Raw genomic sequence first — 25,337 nt, forward strand, 5'->3', positions numbered from 1 at the left:
CGTGGAATGTCATGGCATTCAGGGATATGGAACAATTGCTAGAAAATGGGATTAGTGCGTCTTTAATGGTAGTTATTGTCAGTGCAGACTTGATGGGTCGAAAGCAAATGGGATGTTGACCTTCATAGCGAAAGAATTTGCGTATAGGGCCAGGAACATTTTGCTGCCATTGTACAGAGCATGGTGAGGCCACCCCTGGAGTATTGTGTTCAGTTTTGGTGTCCTTATCTAAGGAATGATATCCTTGCTATATCGGGAGTACAGCAAAAGTTTACCAGACTCGATGCATCATCGAGGGCCGAAGGGCCTGTACTGCGAGGCAGGAATCAGTCTGGTAAACTAAGAGACTAAGTCGGTTAGGATTATATTGACTAGATTTTAGAAGACTGAGAGAGATCTCATAGAAACTTATAAAATTCTAACTGAGTTAGACAGGACACATTCAGATAGAATGTTCCCAATGATGGGGGAGCCCAGAACTAGGGGTTATGGTTTGAGGATAAGGGATAAACCTTTTAGAACTGAGGAGAGGAGAAATTTCTTCACCCAGAGGGTGATGAACGTGTGGAATTCACGATCACGCACTGGAGTTGAGGCCAAAATGTTGTCTGATTTCAAGAAGAAATTAGATTTAGCTCTTGGAGCTAAAGGATATGGGGGGAGGGGGGAATCAGGATATTGAATTTGATGATAGAGGATAGAGGATTGATTGTCAAATAGGAGGCAGAGAGTGGGGGTCAATGGGTGCTATTCGGATTGGCGGATGGTGACTAGTGGAGTGCCTCAGGGGTCGGTGCTGGGGCCTCAGCTATTTACCATTTATATAGATGATCTGGAGGAGGGAACTGAGTGTATGGTGTCGAAATTTGCTGATGACACCAAGATTGGAGGAAAGGCAAATTGTGCGGAGGGTGTGGAGAGTCTGCAGAAGGATCTAGATAGGCTGGGCGAATGGGCCAGGAAATGGCAAATGGAATTTAATGTTGGCAAGTGCGAGGTGGTCCACTTTGGTAGGAATAATGGTAGGAAGGATTATCACTTACTTGGCGAAAAACTGCAGCAGGCGACGGTGCAGAGGGACCTTGGGGTCCTTGTGCATGAGTCGCAGAAACCCAGCTTGCAGGTGCAGCAGGTGATCAGGAAGGCGAATGGGATGCTGGCCTTCATAGCGAGGGGGATTGAATATAAAAGTAGGGAGGTCTTGCTGCGGCTGTATAGGGCATTGTGAGGCCGCAGCTGGAGTACTGTGTGCAGTTTTGGGCGCCGTACTTACGCAAGGATATTTTGGCCTTGGAGGGAGTGCAGAGGAGGTTTACTAGGCTGATGCCGGAGTTGAGGGGGTTGAGCTATGAGGAGAGGCTGAATAAACTAGGCTTGTACTCGTTAGAGTTTAGAAGAATGAGGGGAGATCTCATTGAGACATATAAGATGATGAATGGGATGGATAGGATAGAGGTGGAGAGACTCTTCCCGCTCAGAAAGGACAGCAGGACTAGGGGGCACAGCCTCAAGATAAAGGCGGGGGGGGGGGGCGGTTTAGAATGGAGTTGTGGAGGAACTTCTTCACTCAAAGGGTGGTGAATCTCTGGAATTCTCTGCCCGTTGAAGTGGTGGAGGCTGCCTCGCTAAATATTTTTAAGACGCGGGTTGATGGGTTTTTGATAAGAGAGGGGATTAAGGGTTATGGGGAGAGGGCGGGAATGTGGAACTGAGCCACGACAGATCAGCCATGATCTTATTGAATGGCGGGGCAGGCTCGAAGGGCTGGATGGCCTACTCCTGCTCCAATTTATTATGTTCTTATGTTCTTATGATCAGTCATGATCAAAATGAAAGTGGAGCAGGCTCAAAGGGTCGAATGGCATATTCCTGCTTCTGGTTTCTATGTTTCTATGGTTGGAAAGTGGACTCTGATTGGTGGAGGTGTTGCCATGGAAAGTGCTGCATCGAACAGTTAACTGCCCAACTTTATTCAAATTCAAACATCGAGCATAGAACACTACAACACAAACAGGCCCTTTGGCCCATAAGTTGCACCAATCATATCCATACCTACCAGGCCTATCGATAACTCTCAATTCCATTAAATCCTATGTACTCATCCAGAAGTTTCTTAAAAGACCCCAGCAAGTTCGCTTCTACCACCACCGACAGCAGCCAATTCCACTCACTCACCACCCCCTGAATGAAAAATTTACCCCTGACATCTTCTCTGTACCTGCTCCTCAGCACCTTAAACCTGTGACCTCTTGTAGTGACCATTTCAGCCCTGGGAAATAGCCTCCGAGAATCCACCCTATCTATGCCTCTCAACATTTTATAAACCTTTATCAGGTTGCCTCTCAGTCTTCATCTCTCCAGGGAGAAGAGACCGAGCACCCTCAACCTATTTTCATAAGGCATGCCTCCAAATCCAGGCAATATCCTTGTAAATCTCCTCTGCACCCTCTCAATAGCTTCCACATCCTTCTTGTAGTGCGGCGACCAGAACTACGCACAGTACTCCAGTTGGGGTCTGACAAGGGTCTTATAAAGTTGCATTACCTCCCGACTCCTAAACTCAATCCCTTGATTAATGAAGGCTAGCACACCATTCGCCTTCTTGACCACATCCTCCACCTGCGAGGCCGATTTAAGAGTCCTATGGACCCGGACCCAAGGTCCTTCTGCTCCTCAACACTGCAAAGTCCTATCCTTGATATTGTAGTCCTTCATCCCATTGGACCTGCCAAAATGGACCACTACACATTTATCCGCATTGAAGTCCATCTGCCACTTCTCCGCCCAGTCTTGCATCCTATCTATGTCACGCTGCAACTTCTGACATCTCTCCAGACTATCCACAAAACCACCAGCCTCTGTGTTGTCGGCAAACTTACTAACCCATCCCTCCACTTCCTCATCCAGGTCATTTATGAAAATGACAAACAGCAAGGGTCCTAGAACAGATTCCTGGGGCAACAAACAACAAGGGTCCTAGAACAGATCCCTGGGGCAACCTGTCAAGTCAACTCTGATTAGTCAAGACATTGCCCTGGGGAGCAAACCAAAGAGTGGCTGTTCCCTTTTTAATTTGTTTAATTAAAAAAGGCACAATCTGGTCGCCTCACTATAGGAAGGACATGGAAGCTATTGAAAGGGTGCAGAGGAGATTTACAAGGATGTTGCCTGGATTGGGAGGCATGCCTTATGAAGATAGGTTGAGGGAGCTGGGACTCTTCTCCCTGGAGAGGCGTAGGTTGAGAGGCGACCTGATAGAGGTTTATAAAATGTTGAGAGGAATAGATAGGGTGGATTCTCAGAGGCTATTTCCCCGGGTTGAAATGGTCGCTACGAGAGGACACAGATTTCAGGTGCAGGGAAGCAAGTACAGAGGTGATGTTAGGGGTAAGTTTTTCACTCAGAGGCTGGTGAGTGAATGGAATCGGCTGCCGTCAGTGGTGGTGGAGGCAAACTCGCTGGGGTCTTTTAAACGACTTCTGGATGAGTATATGGGATTTAATGGGATTGGGGGTTATAGATAGGTCTATGGATTGGTAGGTATTGATGTGATCGGCGCAACTTGTGGGCCGAAGGGCCTGTTTGTGCTGTAGTGTTCTATGTTCTATGTGTGGACATGTTCCTTTTGCCTACAGAGGCAGTATCCTTCTATCAAGTATTTCTGAGCTACATTGTGAGTTCGACTGACATTCTTACTTTGGTTTTCAGTGTAATTCTTAGCACGAATAGGATTGTTTAGCAAGTTTTGTCCCATCACACAATTGCATCTGATGTTGGACACTATGGCCGGAACTCTACTACCTCGCCCGTCGTGGAATTGGAGCAGATGAGACTCTGACAACGGAAATCTCAGTTGACCGTGGGCAGAAATTCCAGTCTTGCCCGAATGAGGCCCTAAAATCCCGCCCATTGTTTTGAGTTTTATAAGCCTAGGCTGATTGGTATGGATAGTACATTGTTTGTTGTGATCAGCTGAATGGCCATGCTGTTTGATATGATCCTGGGCTCACAGATCGGGCTTGCAGTATGACTGAAGTTGTGCCCATTTGTGGATTCCTAAAGAGGATCATTATCAAATTTCTTAAACGGTAGCCCTTGTTCTGTGATAACTGAACACAGAGATACATTGGTGACTGAAACGGCTGAGGGAATTGCAAACTGTTATGCACACATGAAGGAGAACCTTTTGATAGTTACAAATCACCTGCACATTGAGTGGGAGGACTTACAGTTCAAAAAGGTGTGCAGATATTAGGTTTCAGTTTTTATGGCAACATGGCTACAATTATTAATATTACCTGCACCTGAGCGAAGTCTGCATTTTGGGCTAAGGCCATGACTGTCTGCATCTGAAATGCCAAATTGAAATGGAAATTAATATGATCCATTACATGAGCAAACAGTTACAGCCTTAATGTGTGCTGTTGACTGGGATTGACCAGAGTGGTCTCCTGATGATGTCTGGAAAGATCCTGAAGCATTGAAGTTGAGAGTGACAGTTACCTTCACAGCCACTGGCAGAGCATCGGGATTGATAGATTCAGGTTCGAGTTGCTGCTGGACCATGCGACACATGTCTGTCACCATCTCAATGCTTAACCTCAGTCGCCTACAATACTGGTTCTCTATCATGTTGAGGTAGGATGTCCTGATTTTGAGCACCCTTCCACAGGTCCTGCCTCTCCTCCTCCTTGGTGTTGTGTGGGCTGCAACTTCTCCCTCCTAATGTTTTGCTTTCCTTCTGCTCATGGCGACTGGCTTTTACAGCTTCTGTGTGTAATCTTCTATATTCTTTCACACAGATGGCTATGCACTCTTCACCAGCACGAAGTTCGTCCTGGCACCTGGGCACATGAGTTACTAGGGGCAACAATAATTGCCCTGTGACACAAGAAGCTCCACCTTCCTAAATTTTGAATTTGCTTTGTACCACTTCTGGGGCTGTGAACAAAATTTTAAGGCAAACTCCACAGAGCAACTCTACCTCTCCAAAAGGACTGCTTGGCAACCCAAAGAAATTCACCAAGTTCAAATCTGCTCTTACCAGGTTTATTTTGCATACCTGGATCCACACTCCTAGGCTACCAAAATTAGACTAGAGTGGAGGCAGGTGATGATTTAAATGGCCAGCTGCCTCTGAAACATGCATACGTAAAATTTGCCCCATCCTTATAAAAATGGAAAATGCTGTGTTCTCCATCAAGGCAAAAATTTGGGTTGTCATCCATGTTCCTAACCTTTGTGTTTAAGGGGACATATATAAATTCTAATGGTAATGGAATTAGGGAAAATTAAGATTACAAATGAAATTGGATAAAATAAAAAGAGGAATTGATAAGGGCAGCTGTCTGAAAGGGTTTTGACATGTGAATTAGCATACCAATGTGAAAAGCCAGTGCTTATCCACATGATTAGGGGAGAACAGTGAGGGTAGAAGAATAAACTTCAGAGTGGAAGTTTATTCTAAGTTTATCCTAAAAGGGTGAGTAACATCAAAGGAAAAGAATGATATATTCATGGCACAATAAATGAAGGAAGGCACACAGTAGTAGCAGCAGCTACAATCACAGCCACACCCAGCTGCAGAAAACAATCTCCCCTGAAAACAGGTTATCACTAAAAGGGTGGCTAGTTAAAATTCAAAACTCAAAGGGAAGATGGTTTTCTCCAAATTTGGACAAATAACCTGGGCATGGTAATTATCTGCTGGATTTAGCTCATAGAGTTATATAATATTGGATGTTATTTGGGAAAGGACACGGAGGTAGTTGGGAACAAAGGAATAATTTCATCACATATAGCCATCAGTGTAGATACGTGTACTGTTGTAGTGTTTTATAGTCCTTCTTGTCATGCATTTTTCTTTTTAAATAATAAATAATCTTTATTAATCGAGCACAAAATGACTGGACTGTTCCTCCCTTGTTTGTATACCTTTTCTCACAGTATATTAAATTGAAAATATGTACCCCTAGAATACTTTGTCCAAGTTACCTTCTGGGTTGTGGGATATTCTCACAGTTAACATTAGCAGGGTCCTTAACAGTAAGAAATTCCAACCTCATGCCTCTTGGAAAGTACTTCACACTTCTAATTAAGAACCTGTGGACAGAACTTTCAGCTTGTGTATATATAGAATGCAGTGTGTTAAAGAGGGATCAGTTCAGCTATTCATTATATTTCCTTCCTCATTCTGTTTTCCATTAACTTCAATGAAGATAACAAGTGAACAATCCTTCTATTTTATTCCTTCCTGAAACTCAAAGTTCTGCCTATTATTGAAATTTTAAAATTGCAAATGCAAAATAGTTCACAATGGAATCTGATCTCATTTGTGTACTCATAACAGCTATTCGTCCTATTTACTTTCTCTTGAATCTTACCTGTTAAAACATATGCCTGCCTCTCGAAATCAGTATGTTGACTGAATTCACTTGAGTGGTCCATGGATCAGTATTGAGATATTAAAATGCATTATTTTCATTCAGGCATGCTGAGTCAGAAAGCATTGTTTTGGCATAATGTAAATTCAAACTGCTATGTGTTGCTCTATTTAGATAGCATTCTCTCTGAACTTAACACTGATTTGTATTATTTGGTTAATTTTCCAGCATCGCTATAAGAGTGACAATCAAGTGAACAATCGGGAGGTTATGATTCTCATCAATGGGAAGTAAGTCACACACTTTTGCTACTTGTTTGCCTTCCACAAATTAATTATATCCCTATTTATAATTATTACATTATATTCTGCTTATATGTCTTGTCTAAAGAATTTTACTGCCTGTTGTCATATTTTTTGTCATGCTCTGATGCCATTTATTTCTCAGTACAAGTTCATATATTCATATTTATAATGAAAACTGCCACAGTAAACTTTCAGTTTCTTAGCCTGTACCAGAGAATATCTTGTACTCAGCCAACTTTATTTTCTGCTTCCCAGTATATATACCCATTCTATATTAAAAATTGAGTTAGCTCAGGGTGCCAAAGGTAGTGCACTCACATGTTGGATATAATAATAAAAAGATAATTAGGGACAGCATTAGAGTTAGAACAAGACTTTAACAGTGCAGACTGTCCTTCGACAAACATTTAGATTTATTCCCTTCAAACAATTACTGTTGTAGCCTATCAGCCATCTAATTGGCTAGCCACTCTCCAAAGTGGGACTTCTTCCCAAGATAGGATTGGAAGACTCATCTTAAAACAATTAACACTGCTTTCAACATTAAGTTGCTGAGGGCAGCCATCATTATGTTGGATAGGCTTGTCACTGACCTTTTAGCCAGCAAGTTGGGTCATGCCATCCTGTAAAACTCAGCTCAATGATTAAAAAGTCAGAGAGAATGATCCAGAAACTGCAGTGATAAAGGTTTGAAGAGAGAAAAGCCATAGCATACAGAGTAGCACAAAAAAAAGCAAAAATAAGGGGACAGTTAGTTATAAGAAGAGTGGGAGGTTTTTTTCTTGACCATGAGCCTTATCGGAGGAGATAAACTAAGTTAAGATCGTTGGATGTGAACTTTTGCCATAGGCATTCATTCCAATTGTGCATCACACATTATGCTCATATCCTAAACTAGCATAAGCAATTTCACTGGAAATCCACGAAAATGATTTTTGCTTTGAAGTTATCTAGCACTGCTCATTTTATTTTCTCGTAGGTTGCGAAGAGAAAAATGGATGCATGTTCAAGTGGGAGATATAATTAAGATGGAGAATAACCATTTTGTGACTGTAAGTAGAAATTAAAACTTTTTTCCTTCATCCATCCTTCCCTCTCTCCCTTCCTCCTTCCCTGCTTCCTTCCCTCCTTCTTGCCTCCCTCCCTCCTTCCTGCTTGCCTACAGGAAAGGAAGGAAATTCAGTTAGGAGCTGCAGTGCTATCCCAAACTCATGGAAACTCTGTAAGGAAATTGCAGTGGGTTAGCAGAAAATTTACATAGGATGGTGGTTCTCCATTATGCCACTTGGAGGGAAATAAAGCTCACATCTCTGGAACATAAGAACATAAGAAATAGGAGCAGGAGTAGGCCATCTAGCCCTTCGAGCCTGCCCCGCCATTCAATAAGATCATGACTGATCTGAAGTGGATCAGTTCCACTTTCCTGCTTTCTCCCCATAACCCTTAATTCCCTTGTCTATCAGAAATCTATCTATCAGAAATATATTCAGTGAGGTAGCCTCCACCGCTTCAACGGGCAGAGAATTCCAGAGATTCACCACCCGTTGAGTGAAGAGGTTCCTCCTCAGCTCTGTTTTAAACTGCCCCCCCGCCCCTTATTTTGAGGCTGCGTCCTCTAGTTCTGCTATCCTTTCTAAGCGGGAAGAATCTCTCTACCTCTCTAACCCGTATTTTTTAGTCCTTTAGCCCATTTGTTATGCATTTCTATATTCTATTTTGAATTCCTGGTGCTTTGAGCTTAACTAGTTGTCTTTCACATGGAACTTTATCAAATACTGTCCACTTGGGTTGTCACCTCACTAACATGTTGTGGAGGTTAGAGAGGCAAAATCTTGCCTACTAGTCTCAGTGCTTTAGAATATAGTTTAATGATGATGGGCCCATTACTTCAGAGTGGCGATCTCTGTCGATTGCCATTCTGAATGAACTTGGGCTTATCTCACTCAACCTTCCTCACCCAGGCTGGGTGAGACAGAGCAAAGAAGCACATCCCCAGTAGCATCAGCATGGAGTAACTGGGATGCAGAGAGTTAAGTCATTCCCCCCTTTTATGGAAGTAGCTGCAGCAAAGGGGATGTTTAGAAGCACAATTTAAAGGGAGCAGATGAGTTTCAAAGGAAATTGGGAGGGAAGAGCAGGCAGGTGGACCAGAACGAAGAGGGGGTCAAAGCTGAAGAAGTATGGCAAAAGCAGAGCCACGGGGAGGGATAAAGGTGAATAAAGAGGGATAAAGCATAATGAGATGGTGGCCAGAGTGGCACAGGGGGCTGGGGTTGGGTGTCGGAGGATAAGCTGCTGTGATGGGTCCTCTAAAGGGGGTCGTGTGTGTGTCTGATGCTGGGTCTGTTCAGATAGTTATTCTGGAGTTAGAAGTCACTTTTTTTCCCTTCTGACTTGTTTAGAGTAACTATAAGGGTAAAAATGACAGAACCATCCAAAGCAATTTAAATTACTTCTGTCAAATGGTTCCCAGCCCAGTGTCCCATTGTCCAGAGAAATTTAGCATGTTTGGGCAATTGTTGGGTAAACTCTTGTCTGGGAACTTCCTAGAAGAATTTTCCTAGCTCAGCTTTGGGATAGTGCTCGCAAATCTTTTATGTGGCACTGGATGGTGTCATGTTTCATTAGTGTTGTTGGAGCTACACTCATCCAGATAAGTGTAGATTATTCCATCACATTTCTGACTTTGTAGATGATGGACAGACTTTGAAGAATAAGGAGGTTAGTTATTCTCCACAGAAATCCCAGCCTCTGACCTGCTCTTGTAGCCATAATATTTATATTAGCAAATCCAGTCCCACTTCTGCTCAGTGGTAATCCTCAGCATGTGATGAGTGGGGATTCAGTGATGATAATGCCATTGGATGTCAAGGATCGATGGTTAGATCCTCTCTTGTTAGTGGTGGACATTGCCTGGCACCTGTGTGGCGTGAATATTGCTTGTCACTGGTCAGCCCAAGCCTGGATTTTGTCCAAGCTTTGCTGCCATTGGACATGGACCGCTTCCATATCTGAGGAGTCACGAATGGTGCTGAACATTATGCAGTCATCACTGAACTGTATGACATAATATCATTATCCACCTCACTTACCAGCATGAGGTAGAATGGAAACAGACCAAGCAGAGCAGGACATACTACTAGAAGAAGGAGTTGAAGTGCTTTCAGAGATGACCACATCTGTAAAGGGTCAATCAGAGTCACAGAGAAGATAGACATCTCAGAGAACCAACCATGAACACCCTCCAGTGAAGGTTTTGGTGCCTGTACTGATACAGAGGAGTACTGAACTCGTCTCCAGGGCCCGATTCTTCCAAAAAAGTTTCATGTATCGAATTCGTGGGAAAACTGGTGTATATCACGCTCGTTTTTACAGTACAACTTCAGACCCACGTTCTGTGCACTGCAGAGATCAGAATCGTGAATCTCATTAAAAGCTCAGGGGGGCTGGGCTATTCATGCTGGAGTGCTGAGCCACCATGCCGCCCTAAATGTTGTGATGACAGACAACAAAGAACAAAGAAAATTACAGCACAGGAACAGGCCCTTTGGCCCCCCAAGCCTGCACCAACCATGCTGTCTGACTTAATTAAAACCCCCTACTCTTCTGGGGATCATATCCCTATAGTCCCATCCTATTCATGTATTTGTCAAGAAGCCCCTTAAAAGTTACTACCATATCTGCTTCCATTACCTCCCCTGACAACGAGGTCCAAGCACCCAGTACTCTCTGTGTAAAAAATCTGCCTCATATTTCTCCTTTAAACCTTGCCCCTCACACCTTAAACCTATGCCCCCTAGTAATTGATGCTTCCACCACTTCTGACTATCCACTCTGTCCATGTCTCTCATAATCTTGTAGACTTATATCAGGCCTCCCCTCAACCTCCATCATTCCAGTGAGAATAAACCAAGTTTCTCCAACCTCTCTTCATAGCTAATGCTCTCCATGCCAGGCAACATCCTGGTAAATCTTTTCTGTACCCTCTCCAAAACCTCCACGTCCTTCTGATAGTGTGGCAACCAGAATTGAACACTATATTCCAAATGCAGCCTAACTAAGGTTCTATAAAGCTGCAACATGACTTGCCAATTTTTAAACTCAGTACCCCGGCCGATGAAGCATGTCACATACCTTCTTGACTACCTTCGGCATCTGCATTGCCATTTTCAGTGACCTGTGTACTTGTACACCCAGATCCCTTTGCCTATCAATACTCTTGAGGCTTCTGCCATTTACTGTATATTTCCTGTCTGTATTAGACCTTCCAAAATGCATTTCTTCACATTTGTCCAGATTAAACTTCATCTGCCATCTCTCCGCCCAGGTCTCCAACTGATCTATATCCTGTTGTATCCTCTGATGGTCCTCATCACTATCTGCAAATTCATCAACCTTTGTCGTCCGCAAACTTACTAATCAATCCAGTTATGTTTTTCTCCAAATCACTTATATATATTACAAACAGCAAAGGTCCCAGCACTGATCCCTAAGGAATTTGTCACAGCCCTCCATTCAGAAACACATCCTTCCACTGCTACCCTCTGTATTCTTTGACCAAGCCAGTTTTGTACCCACCTTGCTAGCTCACCTCTGATCCTGTGCGACTTCACCTTCTGCACCAGTCTGTCATGAGGGGCGTTGTCAAAGGCCTTACTGAAGTCCATGTAGACAGCATCTACTGCCCTACCCTCATCAATCACCTTCGTCACTTCCTTGAAAAACTCGACTGGAGGGTTTAGTCTCTCTTTATTGCATAATTCTGTAGCAAGCAGTAAATATTACAAATCTGGGGCCGATTCTCCCATCCCATGTGCACGTGCAGTGGCTCCGAACTGTCAGATTGTAGTTTGCTGCCCAGCTCGGAACGCCCACACTGCTGTCCCTCGTGACATCCCCACAGCTTGATTGTGGCCCACACAACATGCAAGCATTCCTGGGCCAGCAGTCCCCAATGGGAGGCAGATCCCCGCCATCCCCAGCAGATCCCCCTCCCTCACCTTAGCTCACCCCAATCACTGGCCTTTCTCCAGCCTGACCGATCCTATCTGCAGAGTGGCAGCGGTACCCCCCCACCCCTACCACTCACACCCTAAACCCTGCCCAGAATAGGCCTTGCTCTCTTATCCCTGCTAATTAGGTCCCACCTTCTTAACACTGCCTGATGCTTGGTAGGCAGAGCCAAGGTGCCCTCTGGGCAGGGCCACTTTACCCCTTGAGCAGTGCCAGGGGGCACAGGCTGGCATTGCCAGGGTGCCCATGCCCAGGGGACAACACCCTCCCCTGCCACCCGACCCTCTTGGGGTTCCGCTTGTCCCCCCTTCACTCCAGCCGGTTCTCCCACTAGTTCCCCACAAGGGGGAAATTACTCTAAACCCTGCTGGAGTGAAATACTCCTGGCAGGGTGGGAGATGCTATCGGGCCGGAGAATTCTCTTCTGGGCCTGATAATGACATTTAAAATAGATTAAAAATAGATTTAAATCACTTACCTTGTCTTCCCGCTGATTTCCAGCGTGGTATTGACTGCGTCTGCTGTCTGGCTGTGGGAGACACGCATGCTTCGGGAACGCATGTGCTAATCCCACAAAATGGCCGACGTGTGCATCTCCTAACCTGACACACCAAAAATGTGTGTGTCAGGATGGAGAATCGGGCCCCAGATTTGTAATATCTACCACTTGCTGCAGAATTATGCAATAAAGAGAGGCCAAACCTTTCAGTCATCACAACATGTAGGGTGGCATGGTGGCACAGTATTTAGCACTGCTGCCTCGCAGAGCCAGAGACCTGAGTTCAATTCCCAACTTGGGTCACTATCTGTGTGGAGTCTGTACATTTTTGCTGTGTCTGCGTGGATTTCCTCCGGGTGCTGCGGTTTCCTCTCACACTCCAAAGGTGTGCGGGTTAGGTGCATTGGCCATAATAAATTGACCCTTAGTGCCAGGGGTATTAGCAGGGTAAATACGTGAATAGGAGTAGGGCCTGATAAGATTGTTGTCGGTGCATGCTTGATGGGCTGAATGGCCTCCTTCTGCACTGTATTGTTTTATTTCTAACCTGAAGTAGTGGAGGAGCAAGAGAATGAGGAATATGAAGATTTTGGGGAAGACCAAAGATGAGCAGTGCCGAAAGATACTATAAACAATAAAGGACAACTAATTAGTGAGGAGAGATTCGTTTCACTAGGCCCTACACAGTCACATCTTCTATTTGACCCACTCCTTTCACCTACCTTCTGAATACCCTCCATTAGTACTAACTTACACATGACTAGAAATATCAACATCTATGCAAAAAAAAACTCTATGTTTTACATTCTGGATTTGACAAAACTTACTTCTCTTAATGCCGAACTGAAATCACTCTGATGCAATATCTCAAAGCTTGGCCTCTGAGCTTCTGACGATGCACTGAGATCCTCTTATTGCATGAGCTAAGGAGCTGGAAGGCTGATGATCAATCTCTGGAAAAGAAGAAAAAATTATTTAAATAGCTCTTTTCACATCCTCAGGACATCCCAAAATATATTCTGCCGATGAGACATTTTTTGAAGTGTAGTCACAGCTTTGATGTAGGAAACATGGCAGCCAATTTATGCAGAAACAACAAATAAATTATTTCACAGAACCACCCATTTGTTACAGCACTGTAAGAGGCTATTCAGCCTGTCGTATCTGCGCCTGCTGTCATATCATTTCTCCCCTCTCCTCCTATAACTATGTACATTCTTCCTTCATTCCAGTTTTGGGTGTTGGTTGGCTCAATTTTGGCAAGGCCTCCAGAAGAATTCCCTTTCCTTCCTTTTTTAGTGTTATTGAATCTTGTGTGCCCTCCTGAGAGGGCGAACCAAAACGCTAGTTCAAAGGTGTGAATTCTAGTATTGTTGCGCTTTGGAAGACCAGACACAAACTGGATTATGTGAAAGCAGCTGTATTTTTTCAGACAGAATGTGAGGGTGAGACTTCAGTGAGAAGAAAGAGTGCAAGTTTGCCAAGAACCTTACAGGACAGCAGGTTGCATTTATTTAGTGCCTTTAAGGTATTGTGATATTCCAAGGCATTTCACAGGAGTGTAATCAATCAAAAATTTACACCAATCCAAAGTTGCTGCCCTTGTCACTCTGGCTGCTGTCCTGGACTGAGCTGCAGCTCCACCTCAGTCCAACAAATTGCAGAATATGTAAACACCATGTTACAGGGAGGTTTGATGAACAATAAGGTGAGATTATTCTCAGTAATACTAAGGCACTTTGACATAAGTTGCACAGTGCTGCTGTCCCCAATAAAATCAGTGATTTTAAGCTGAAAGAACCATCCCCAACAGTGCAGCCCTTTTACTGTGATTGACCACAGGCTTGCCAGTTTCATTCTTTATACTGCTCGTATCAAGACTGTTTCATTCTTTGATGGATTCTCATTCTCTTCACCAACTGGTGGTGTCAACACACCTCCGAACCTGGATGTTGTTGGCTTTTACAGTAACTTCATTGTCGTGTTAATGTAAGCCTATTTGTGACACAAATAGATAAACTTTAACACTTAAACAGGCAATGAAAAGCCTTTTAATGTACATCCTGCCAAATCCACAAGGTTTCCCCACTAAACTTGCAATCCAATTCACCAATGGAAAACCAGAAGACGGAGGCATCACATTGACATCCCAATCTGACATTCATTTTTGTGATTTCCTCACACTGAATGCTTTGGAACCCACCTCCATCTGGTTGAGAAAATTATGCCCAGCATTTCAGGTCAATGATTTTTAGTCAGAATTGGGAAAGTTAAGGATGGCTGAAGTATTAACCAAAGGAACATAAGAACATAAGAAATAGGAGCAGGAGTAGGCCATCTAGCCCTTCGAGCCTGCCCCGCCATTCAATAAGATCATGGCTGATCTGTCGTGGCTCAGTTCCACTTTCCCGCCCTCTCTCCATAACCCTTAATCCCCTCTCTTATCAAAAACCCATCAACCCGCATCTTAAAAATATTTAGCGAGGCAGCCTCCACCACTTCAACGGGCAGAGAATTCCAGAGATTCACCACCCTTTGAAGACAGGAGAACTTGATGACAAAGAATAATATTGATTAAAAGCAAATGCATTCCCATTTCCTTTGCTTTATGAAGTCACCTTTTTGTCATACAATCTCTCTTATCTTCCATCCTATTACAGACCTTACATTTTATTCTCTCCATAACCTTACTGTTCACTTGCTTAAAACCTTTTACATCTCTCATGATTTCCAGTTCTACAAAAGGTCATTAACCTGAACCGTTTGTTTTGTTCTGTTCAAGGTGCTGCTTGACCGTAGCATTTCTAGCATTCTCTGTTTATATTCAAGCCAAACTGGTTGAGTTTGTCAGTTAGGAGCTGATGAAGTTTGGTTTTGGAATGATTCAGAACTATTCTACCTAAATAAATTAAAATCAAGGTTCAAATTCAGGGTGAGATTGATTGTATTTGTTCTATGAAAGGAGTAAATTTGATATTGTGTTTTTATTATAAACATTATTATGATGTACAAAGCACCTATTCAAATTAATTATATGTAATATAATAGGTGCTTCTTCCCTTGTATTTCTACTTAGGCAGACCTGCTGCTGTTATCCAGCAGTGAACCATATGGCTTGGTTTACATAGAGACGGCTGAGCTTGATGGGTAAGTGAATTACAAAGTTATAAACATTTTCTACTCTCATAGAGTCTTAGAGGTTTACAGCATGGAAATGGGCCCTTTGGCCCAACTTGTCCATGTCGCCCTTTTTTTAAAACCCCTAAACAAATCCCAATTGCCCACATTTGGCCCATATCCCTCAATACCCATCATACCCATGTAACTATCTAAATGCTTTTTAAAAGATAAAATTGTACCCGTCTTTACTACTACCTCTGGCAGCTTGTTCCAGACACTCACCAACCTCTGTGTGAAAAAATTGTCCCTCTGGACACTTTTGTATCTCTTCCTTCTCACCTTAAACCTATGCCCTCTAGTTTTAGACTCCCCTCCCTTTGGGAAATGATATTGACTATCTACCTTGTCTATGCCCCTCATTATTTTATGGACCTTTATAAAGTTACCCCTCAGCCTCCTATGTTCCAGAGGAAAAAGTCCTAGTCTATTCAGCGTCTCCTTATAACTCAATCCATTAAGTCCTGATACATCCTAGTAAATCTTTTCTGCACTCTTTCTAGTTTAATAATATCCTTTCTATAATAGGGTGACCAAAATTGCACACAGTATTCTAAACGCGGCCTTACCAATGTCCTTACAATTTCAACAAGATGTCCCAACTCCTGTATTCAGTGTTCTGACCAATGAAACCAAGCCTGCCGAATGCCTTCTTCACCACTATGTTCACCTGTGACTCCACTTTCAAGGAGCTATGGACATGTACCCCTAGATCTCTTTGTTCTGTAACTCTCCCCAATGCCCTACCGTTAACTGCGTAAGCCTGCCCTGGTTCAATCTGCCAAAATGCATCATCTCGCATTTGTTTAAGTTAAACTCCATCTGCTATTCGTCAACCCACTGGCCCAATTGATCAAGATCCTGTTGCAATTGGAGTTAACTTTCTTCACTGTCCATTATGCCACCAATCTTGATGTCATCTACAAGTTTACTAACGATGCCCCCTATATTCTCATCCAAATCATTAATATAAAAGACAAATAACAATGGACCCAGCACTGAACCCTGAGGCACACCACTGGTCACAGACCTCCAGTTTGAAAAATAACTCTCTTTGACTTATGTCAAGAAGTCACGCTTTGACTTCTGTCAAAAAGCCAATTTTGTATCCATTTAGATACCTTACCCTGGATCCCATGAGATTTAACTTTATGCAACAACCTACCATACGATACCTTGTCAAAAGCCTTGCTAAAGTCCATGAAGACAATGTCAACTGCACTGCCCTCATCTACCTTCTTGGTTACCCCTTCAAAAAAACTCAATTAAATTCATGAGACATGATTTTCCACTCACAAAGCCATGTTGATTCTCCCTAATCAGTCCTTGCATCTCTAAATACCTGTAGTTCCAGTCTTTCAAAGTACCTTCCAACAATTTACCCATCACAGATGTGAACACTCTGAAGTATGTTTAAACATTCAAGTGACCTGGGAGGGTAGAGGTTATATGGACCACGAAGGATACTTGGGATCATCAATAGATCTTCCCATAGGCTTAGTGGAATACGGAATCCCCAGTTGAGTGAAAAGGGGAAATAAGCAGCAGGGGCTTAAAACCTGCTACCTCAACCTGGCCAATATTCTGCAGGTCCTCATCTTGGATTGGTGTGCTGTAAGCCATTTTGTGAATAAAGGGTGATGGTGATGGAAGACTGGCTTTGACAAAATTATTACAGTAAATATAGAGAAAATATTTCCTGCAAATGAAGAATCCAGAACAAAAAGAGTATCATAAAAGTAAAACTAGATTATTTAGGTGTGAAATTAGGAATCAGTTTTTCATCTGAGGCTTGTAGAAATCTCAAACTTTTTCCTCAAATGGCTAGATCAATTGAAATGTGCAAGACAAGATCAATAAATTTTTTCTAGATAAATGTATCAAGAGCTATGGAATAAGGGTAGGCAATTGCAATTCAAGTACAGATCAGCCATGATCTCATAAAATGCAGTATACAGTTTGAGGGAGTAAGTGGCTACTTCCAGTTCCTATATTCCATTTGATGCTCTGCAGATAATTGAAAAGAACATGGGAACAGAATAAATAGGAGAAGGGACAGACCACATGCCCCATCAAGGCCTGATCTGCCATTCAGTATGACCATGGCTGATCTTGAGCTTCAACGCCATTTTCCTGCCTGCTCTCCATATCCATTAATTCACTGAGAGATGAAAAATCGATCTAGCCCAGCTTTAAATCTGTAAATGATTTGCATCCACAACCCTCTGGAGTAGAAAATCACAAAGATTCACAATTCTTTGATCAAGTAATTCCTCCACAACTCAAGTTTAAAGTTTATTTATTAGTGTCACAAGTAGGCTTACATTAACACTGCAATGAAGTTACTGTGAAATTCCCCGAGTCGCTACATGCCGGCACCTGTTCAGGTGCACTGAGGGAGAATTTAGTATAGCCAATGCACTTAACCAGCATGTCTTTCAAATGTGGGAGGAAACTGGAACACCTGGAGAAAACCCATGCAGACACCTGGAGAACATGCAAACTCCACACAGAGTGACCCAAGCTGGGAATTGAACCTGGATCCCTGGCGCTGTGAGGCCACCATGCCACCCCACTTAACCTTGCTGTAAATGACTTCCACAGGTGGTGACACCATTTCCGTAACTGTAGCCTCCTCACCTGCCCATGACATCTACTCCAGCCCCAACAAAGCAGCCATGGAGAGTAGGGCTTTTCTCATTAAATCATGACCTGATCTTTGCTGCAGTCCTTTAGCACTTTCTGCTTCTTTAAGCTCCTCAGGTTGTTCAGTCTTCAAACTCTGCTTTATAATCTTCATTCTGTGCCACAAACCCTACCCTGAGGCTTTAAGCGGCACCTTAAAAGAGACAAGAGTGGTGGAGAGGTTTAAGTGGGGGACAGGAGGATTTTCAGAGTGTCAGAGCAGGCAATGGTGGGGCAGAAGGAGTGGGTAAAGTGAACAAGAAGTCAAAAAACAAAATTTAAATGAAGTAATAAAAACAAAACATGCTAGGATCTGAAACAAAAACAGAAAATGCTGGACAATCTCAACGGGTCTGACAGTGTCCGTGGAACATAAGAACATAAGAAACAGGAGCAGGAGTAGGCCATCTAGCCCTTCGAGCCTGCCCCGCCATTCAATAAGATCATGGCTGATCTGTCGTGTCTCAGTTCCACATTCCCGCCCTCTCCCCATAACCCTTAATCCCCTCGCTTATCAAAAACCCATCAACCCGCGTCTTAAAAATATTTAGCGAGGCAGCCTCCACCACTTCAACGGGCAGAGAATTCCAGAGATTCACCACCCTTTGAGTGAAGAAGTTCCTCCTCAACTCCATTCTAAACCCCCCCCCCCCCCCCCCCTTTATCTTGAGGCTGTGCCCCCTAGTCCTACTATCCTTTCTGAGCGGGAAGAGTCTCTCCACCTCTATCCTATCCATCCCATTCATCATCTCATATGTCTTAATGAGATCTCCCCTCATTCTTCTAAACTCTAACGAGTACAAGCCTAGTTTTTTCAGCCTCTCCTCATAGCTCAACCCCCTCAACTCCGGTATCAGCCTAGTAAACCTCCTCTGCACTCCCTCCAAGGCCAAAATATCCTTGCGTAAGTGCGGCGACCAAAACTGCACACAGTACTCCAGCTGCGGCCTCACCAATGCCCCATACAGCTGCAGCAAGACCTCCCGACTTTTATATTCAATCCCCCTCGCTATGAAGGCCAGCATCCCATTAGCCTTCCTGACCACCTGCTGCACCTGCAGGCTGGGTTTTTGCGAATCATGCACAAGGACCCCCAGGTCCCTCTGCACCGTCGCCTTCTGCAGTTTTTCGCCACGTAAGTAATAGTCCTTCCTACCATTCTTCCTACCAAAGTGGACCACCTCACACTTGCCAATATTAAATTCCATTTGCCAGTTCCTGGCCCATTCGCCCAGCCTATCTAGATCCTTCTGTAGACTCTCCACACCCTCCGCGCAATTTGCCGTTCCACCAATCTTGGTGTCATCAGCAAATTTTGACACCATACACTCGGTTCCCTCCTCCAGATCATCTATATAAATGGTAAATAGCTGAGGCCCCAGCACCGACCCCTGGGGCACTCCACTAGTCACCAACCGCCAATCCGAATAGCACCCATTAACCCCCACTCCCTGCCTCCTATTTGACAACCAGTCCTCTATCCACGCTAACACCCTACCCCCAACTCCATGCCCCCTTACCTTCTGCAATAACCTCTTGTGAGGTACCTTGTCAAACACCTTCTGAAAATCAAGAGAGACCACATCCACCGGCTCTCCTCTATCCACCACCCTAGACACATCCTCATAGAACTCCAATAAATTTGTCAGACACGACTTCCCCTTAACGGAACCATGCTGCGTCTGCTCTATCAAACAATTCCCCTCAAGATGCCTCGCTATTTCCTCCTTGATGACGGATTCTAACATTTTACCTACAACAGACGTTAAACTAACCGGCCTATAATTCCCTGCCTTTTGCCTGGCACCCTTCTTAAACAACGGCGTAACATTAGCCGTTTTCCAATCTTCCGGCACTTCCCCGGAATCCAGCGACGTTTGGAAAATAACCACCAAGGCATCCACTATCACCTCCGCCATGTCTTTCAGAACCCTCGGATGCATTCCATCCAGTCCTGGGGACTTGTCCACAATCAGCCCCTCTAGTCTGTCGAGCACCGCCTCTCTAGTAACAGTAATGTCATTGAGACCCTCCAGTCCTACCACCTTTCCATCGCTAACACCCGGCAAATTATTCACGTCTTCCTCCGTGAAGACCGAAACAAAAATTTATTCAAGACCTCAGCCAGTTCCCCATCCCCTACCACTAAGTCCCCCCTCTCATCCTCTAAGGGTCCAACATTCACCCTAGCCAGCCTCTTCCATTTTATATATTTATAAAAACTCTTGTTATCCTTTTTTATATTAAGCGCTAGCCCAGCTTCATAGTTTCTCCTACCCTCCTTTATCAACTTCTTTGTCAATCTTTGTTGACATTTAAACCTCTCCCAATCCTCTTCTCGCCCACTACTCTTAGCTACTCTAAACGCCTCCGCTTTTAATTCAACACTTTCCTTCACCTCCTTCGTTATCCACGGCTTATTACCTCTCCTCCTACGGTCCTTTTTAACCATCGGAATAAATTTCTGCTGAGCACCAAGAAAGATCTCCTTAAAGATCCTCCACTGCTCCTCAGCAGACCTACCTTCCAATGCGCTCCCCCAGTCCACATTCGCCAATTCTTCTCTCATCCTACCGTACTCCCCTCTGTTCAAACAAAGGACGCGTGTCCGGGAACCCACTTTCTCCTCCTCCACCTGCACCAGAAACTCCACCATACAATGATCACTCTCCCCCAGAGGATCCTTCACCACAAGGTCCCTAATTCTACCCGCCTCATTACATAACACCAGATCCAAGATAGCTTGCTCCCTCATCGGCTCCAACACACACTGTTCAAGGAAACTATCCTGGCAGCATTCCAAGAACTCCTCCTCGAGCCCACCGTGTCCAACATGGGTCGACCAATCAATATGTAGATTGAAATCCCCCATAATTATCGCCATTCCATTCCTGCACGCCGCACTTATTTGCGCGTTAACAGCCCGCCCCACCTCCAGATCATTATTCGGGGGCCTATAGACAACACCCACCAGCGTCTTCCTCCCTTTGCTGTTCCTAATCTCCACGCACAACGATTCCACTTTCTGCTCTTTGGTTCCTATATCGTCCCTTGCTGCCACCCTGACGCTATCCTTAATCAGCAGAGCTACGCCCCCCCACTTTTTCCTCCCGCCTATCCTTCCTAAACACTTGATACCCCTGGACATTCAGCTCCCAGTCCCTGTCACCTTGCAGCCACGTCTAGAGCCAATATTTCGAGTCTGGATGACCTTTCATCAGAGCTGAAGGGGGTTGGGGGGGGGGGGGTTGTTGTCTAATTGACCAAGATGTCATAGATAAAAAGACAAAGGGAATGTAAATGGTGGTGATAAAGGCTGAGAATGATACTCGTAGCATCTGTTAAGAGATCAAAACATGTAAATGACAGACCAAAGGTGCAGAATGTCAAAGCAATTGGCTATTTTAACACCTCCAATCTCTCTTTCTCGCCACTCTGTCTTTTCCCCAGTCCTCTCTTTCCCTGTCCTTTCCATTGTCTTCACCATTCTGCTCCCCTACCCATCGACTGATTGCTCTTCTAATTCTCCAGTATCTCTCTTTCTCTTCTGCCATCACTTCCCCCTTTCCTCTTCTCTTTTTATTTATCTGCCCCATTCCCTGTACCCCTCCTATCTGCCTCATTAATATTCAAACCAGTTTGAATCGATCTAATGTGCAACAACTTGGAAATTAACTAGAATATTATTAGATGTCAACATTCCCAGTTAAAACTGCCAAGGTCCCAAGCTCCATACCTTCCCTCAGTTGCTAGTACCCAACAATCTGAGTTGTCACAGACATATCCTCCGTGTCCTTTAAAAAGGTGGTAGAAGGATTTCCTGTATGGGCTGCTACTGCAAACCTTTCACCACCATGCCTTACCTGACGACCAACGTGCTCTGTTGCTGTCTGGCAGCAGAGGTCACCATAAGACCTAGTAGCAGAAGCAGGCCATTCAACCCATCAAGTCTGTTCTACAATTCAATGAGATCATGACTTATTTGAAATTATAATCCTCAACTCCTTTTTCCTGCCTTATCCCCACAACTCTTAATTCCTTTGCAAAGTAAAAATCTATCTCAGCCTCTAATGACCCAACCTTCACAGCCCTCTGCAGTAAAGAATTCCACAGATTTTCTACCCCCTGAGAGAAAAAAATCCTTCTCATCTCTGTTTTAAATGAGTAACCCTTACTCTAAAATTATGCTCCCTGGTCCTCGACTCTCCCATAAGGGGAATCACTTGCAACACTCCCAGTGTCTACTTTGTCAAGCTGCCTTAGAATTTTATTTTTAATTATTTGGTGGAACATGAGTGTTGCTGGCTAGGCCAGCATTTATTTCCCATCCCTAATTGAGGGGGACGGTTAAGAGTCAACCACATGTAGGCCCAACCAGGTAACGATGGTAGATTCTTTTCCCTGAAGGGCCTTAGTGAACCAGATGAGTTTTTGGCAACAGCAACAATGGTGTGATGGTCATCATTAGACATTTTGATTCAGATTTCACGCTCTGCTGTGGTGAGATTCAAACTCGGGTTCCCAGACGTTGAGTCTCCTGATTACTAGTCAAGTGACAATATCACTAGGGCACTGCCTCCCCATATGAACAGTTTCCAAGCCTGCACAGATGAACTGCAGGAAAGCAGTGATAATGTTATAACTGGTGACCAATCAAGAGATCTCTGCCAGGGCCACTATCTTATTAAGGATGGTGGTCTGCCTCTCTGAGTTGCTTGTCCAGTCAAGGGCAAGCAATTCTGCAGCCTCTGCGGCACCGCTGATAAGTGGTGCATTCAAGCACACCATATTGGATACAAAAAGGCTTTCCTAATGATGCCTTTCACTGCCATTTTACCACTGCCTTCCAGCCCATCTCCAAGGGACTAGTAAAAGTCTGCCTTGGTTTTTGTGCAAGGCTGAGCTGGATGGATAAGTAGCCTCCCTCCTCTGCACTTATTATTATTATATGCAAGCTTCTAATTCACAAACAAAATGTTATTGAATTTTGATGAAGCACATTTTGCATATGTACATGCTTTCATTTGACATCTTACAGATACTAATTAATGGTCTTGCAAGTATTAATTTTGGAATGTTGTCACCTGCAAAGGACATATAATTTAGAAATATTCACATAGGTTAAAGTTAACATTGTCTTAATGTAAACACTAATCAAGGGCTCCAAAATATAGTTAGGAATTAAATCTTCTAGTAAGTTAATAAAATTGCCAGATTTACTAGGTCTGAAACGTTTGGGGGTTTCCTCAATATACTTCCTGTGATTCTGGGGCTTTTGTTGTCTTCCTGTATTGCCCACTATAATACCCTGAGATAAATAAATGCAAACTCTTGTGGACTGTTTCCTTATGTGAATCTCTAATGTGTATCCCTGTTGTGCAAATCTCTGCTAGAAGGGCTGAATTGCAAAGTGTGACCATTCTGTTATAATTTCTGGAAGGCTATTTTATGATTTTCATGAATATTAATATGATTGTTATAGGGAAACCAATCTAAAAGTTAAGCAGGCATTAACAGTAACTTCTGACATGGGAGAGAACACCCAGGATCTGGCAGAATTTGATGGTATGCTAATTTTCATTATAAAGTATTTTGTTAAAATAGTGGAACAAAGAAACATATCGTAATTGTTGATTTCATGTGAATGCTGCAATAACAATTGTTAACTTGAACATTGAAGGCGTTACCAAGGATACTTCATTGTGTCCAAATTGCTGAGAAAATTAGTCAAAATGCAGTCATTAAATTGAAGGGTGTGGAGGTTTTTTTTAAATACCGCGATACATTTTAAGATAATCTAGAGCTAAAGTCAACAAAGGCTTTAATCATTTCAAACAATTGGTTTTACTGGCCACAACAGTTTTAGAGATAGAAATTCTTACAATCAAATCAGTGGTATACCTAAAACCTTAGAAGGTTTCTGTTGAGGAGTGCAGAAAGGTTAATTCTCTGCTGGCCAGGTACGTTAGTCAATTATTTTTAATACAAGTTAAATATAATTAACGGGCCTGGGATTGAATTCTCCAGCCCACTAGACTCTCCCACTCCATCAGTTTTCACTCCAATGGGATTTAGAGTAGGTTCCCCACTTTCAGGGAACAATGGAAGGGTCTCTAGAGCAGTATGTAACTAGTCCGACTAGGGGAGGGGCTATACTGGATTTAGTGTTGGGTAATGAGCCGGGGCAGGTGGGAGAGGTAGAGGTAGGCGAACATGTGACTAATAGTGACCACAAGTCCGTCTACTTTCGGATAAAAATGGAAAGGGACGAGTGCCGGCCGAACGGGAGTGTGCTGAACTGGGGAAAGGCGAACTATGGCAGGATTAGGAGGGAGCTGCAGGACACTGATTGGGAGGGACTGTTAGCTGGCAAGTCCACGGTTGGCAAGTGGGAGGCTTTTAAGGGCAAAATGAAATGGTTGCAGGGGAGGTATGTTCCGGTTAAGCGGAAGGATGGGAAAGGTAGGATTAGAGAGCCGTGGATTACAGGGGGTATTGAAGACTTGGTCAGGAAGAAGAGGGAGGCGTATGTTAGGTCGAAACGACTGGGTACAGAGAGTGCGCTGGAGGAATATAGAGAGAGTAGGAGGGAGCTAAAAAGGGGAATTAGAAGGGCGAAGAGAGGGCATGAAACGGCTTTGGCTGGTAGGATTAAGGAAAATCCGAAGGCATTTTATTCCTATATTAAGAGCAAGAGAGTAGTTAGAGGGAAAGTTGGTCCTCTTAGGGACAAAAGTGGGGAGATATGTATTGAGTCGGAGGGAATGGGGGAGCTCCTGAATGAATACTTTGCGTCGGTATTCACGAAGGAAAGGGGTTCGGAATCGTGCGGTCTGTTAGAGGGAGCTGAGGATCAGCTGCAGGAAATATCTATTACGAGGGAGGAAGTGCTAGGGCTTATAGGTAGTGTAAGGACGGATAAAGCTCCGGGGCCTGATGGTATTTATCCCAGGCTGCTTAGGGAGGTGAAAGATGAAATTGCTGGGCCTCTGGCGCAAATCTTTGTCTCTTCTTTGGACACAGGTGAGGTCCCAGAAGACTGGAGGGTAGCAAATGTGGTACCGCTGTTCAAAAAAGGTAGCAGGGATAACCCTGGAAATTATAGGCCGGTGAGTTTGACATCGGTGGTAGGGAAATAAATGGAAAAAGTACTTAGGGGTAGGATGTATGAGCATCTGGAGCATTGCGGTCTGATTGGGGATACGCAACATGGCTTTGTTAGAGGGAGGTCTTGCCTTACGAATCTGGTGGAATTCTTTGAGGAGGTGACAAAAA

The 25,337-nt window shown here is 43.9% G+C and overlaps 1 protein-coding gene across 1 annotated transcript in view; it reads left to right on the forward strand.

The window, feature by feature from the left end:
* Positions 1-25,337, forward strand: part of atp8b5b (ATPase phospholipid transporting 8B5b) — a 166,542-nt gene that overhangs the window by 16,558 nt on the left and 124,647 nt on the right. The window contains exons 4-7 of the mRNA XM_080211768.1: positions 6,612-6,673; positions 7,668-7,740; positions 15,277-15,347; positions 23,545-23,627. Of these exons, the coding sequence (XP_080067894.1) occupies positions 6,612-6,673; positions 7,668-7,740; positions 15,277-15,347; positions 23,545-23,627 (289 nt within the window). The remainder of the gene's footprint in view (positions 1-6,611; positions 6,674-7,667; positions 7,741-15,276; positions 15,348-23,544; positions 23,628-25,337) is intronic.

This window comes from Carcharhinus amblyrhynchos, chromosome 1, assembly GCF_965287045.1.
Source record: "Carcharhinus amblyrhynchos chromosome 1, sCarAmb.v2.hapA, whole genome shotgun sequence".
NCBI lineage: Eukaryota > Metazoa > Chordata > Chondrichthyes > Carcharhiniformes > Carcharhinidae > Carcharhinus > Carcharhinus amblyrhynchos.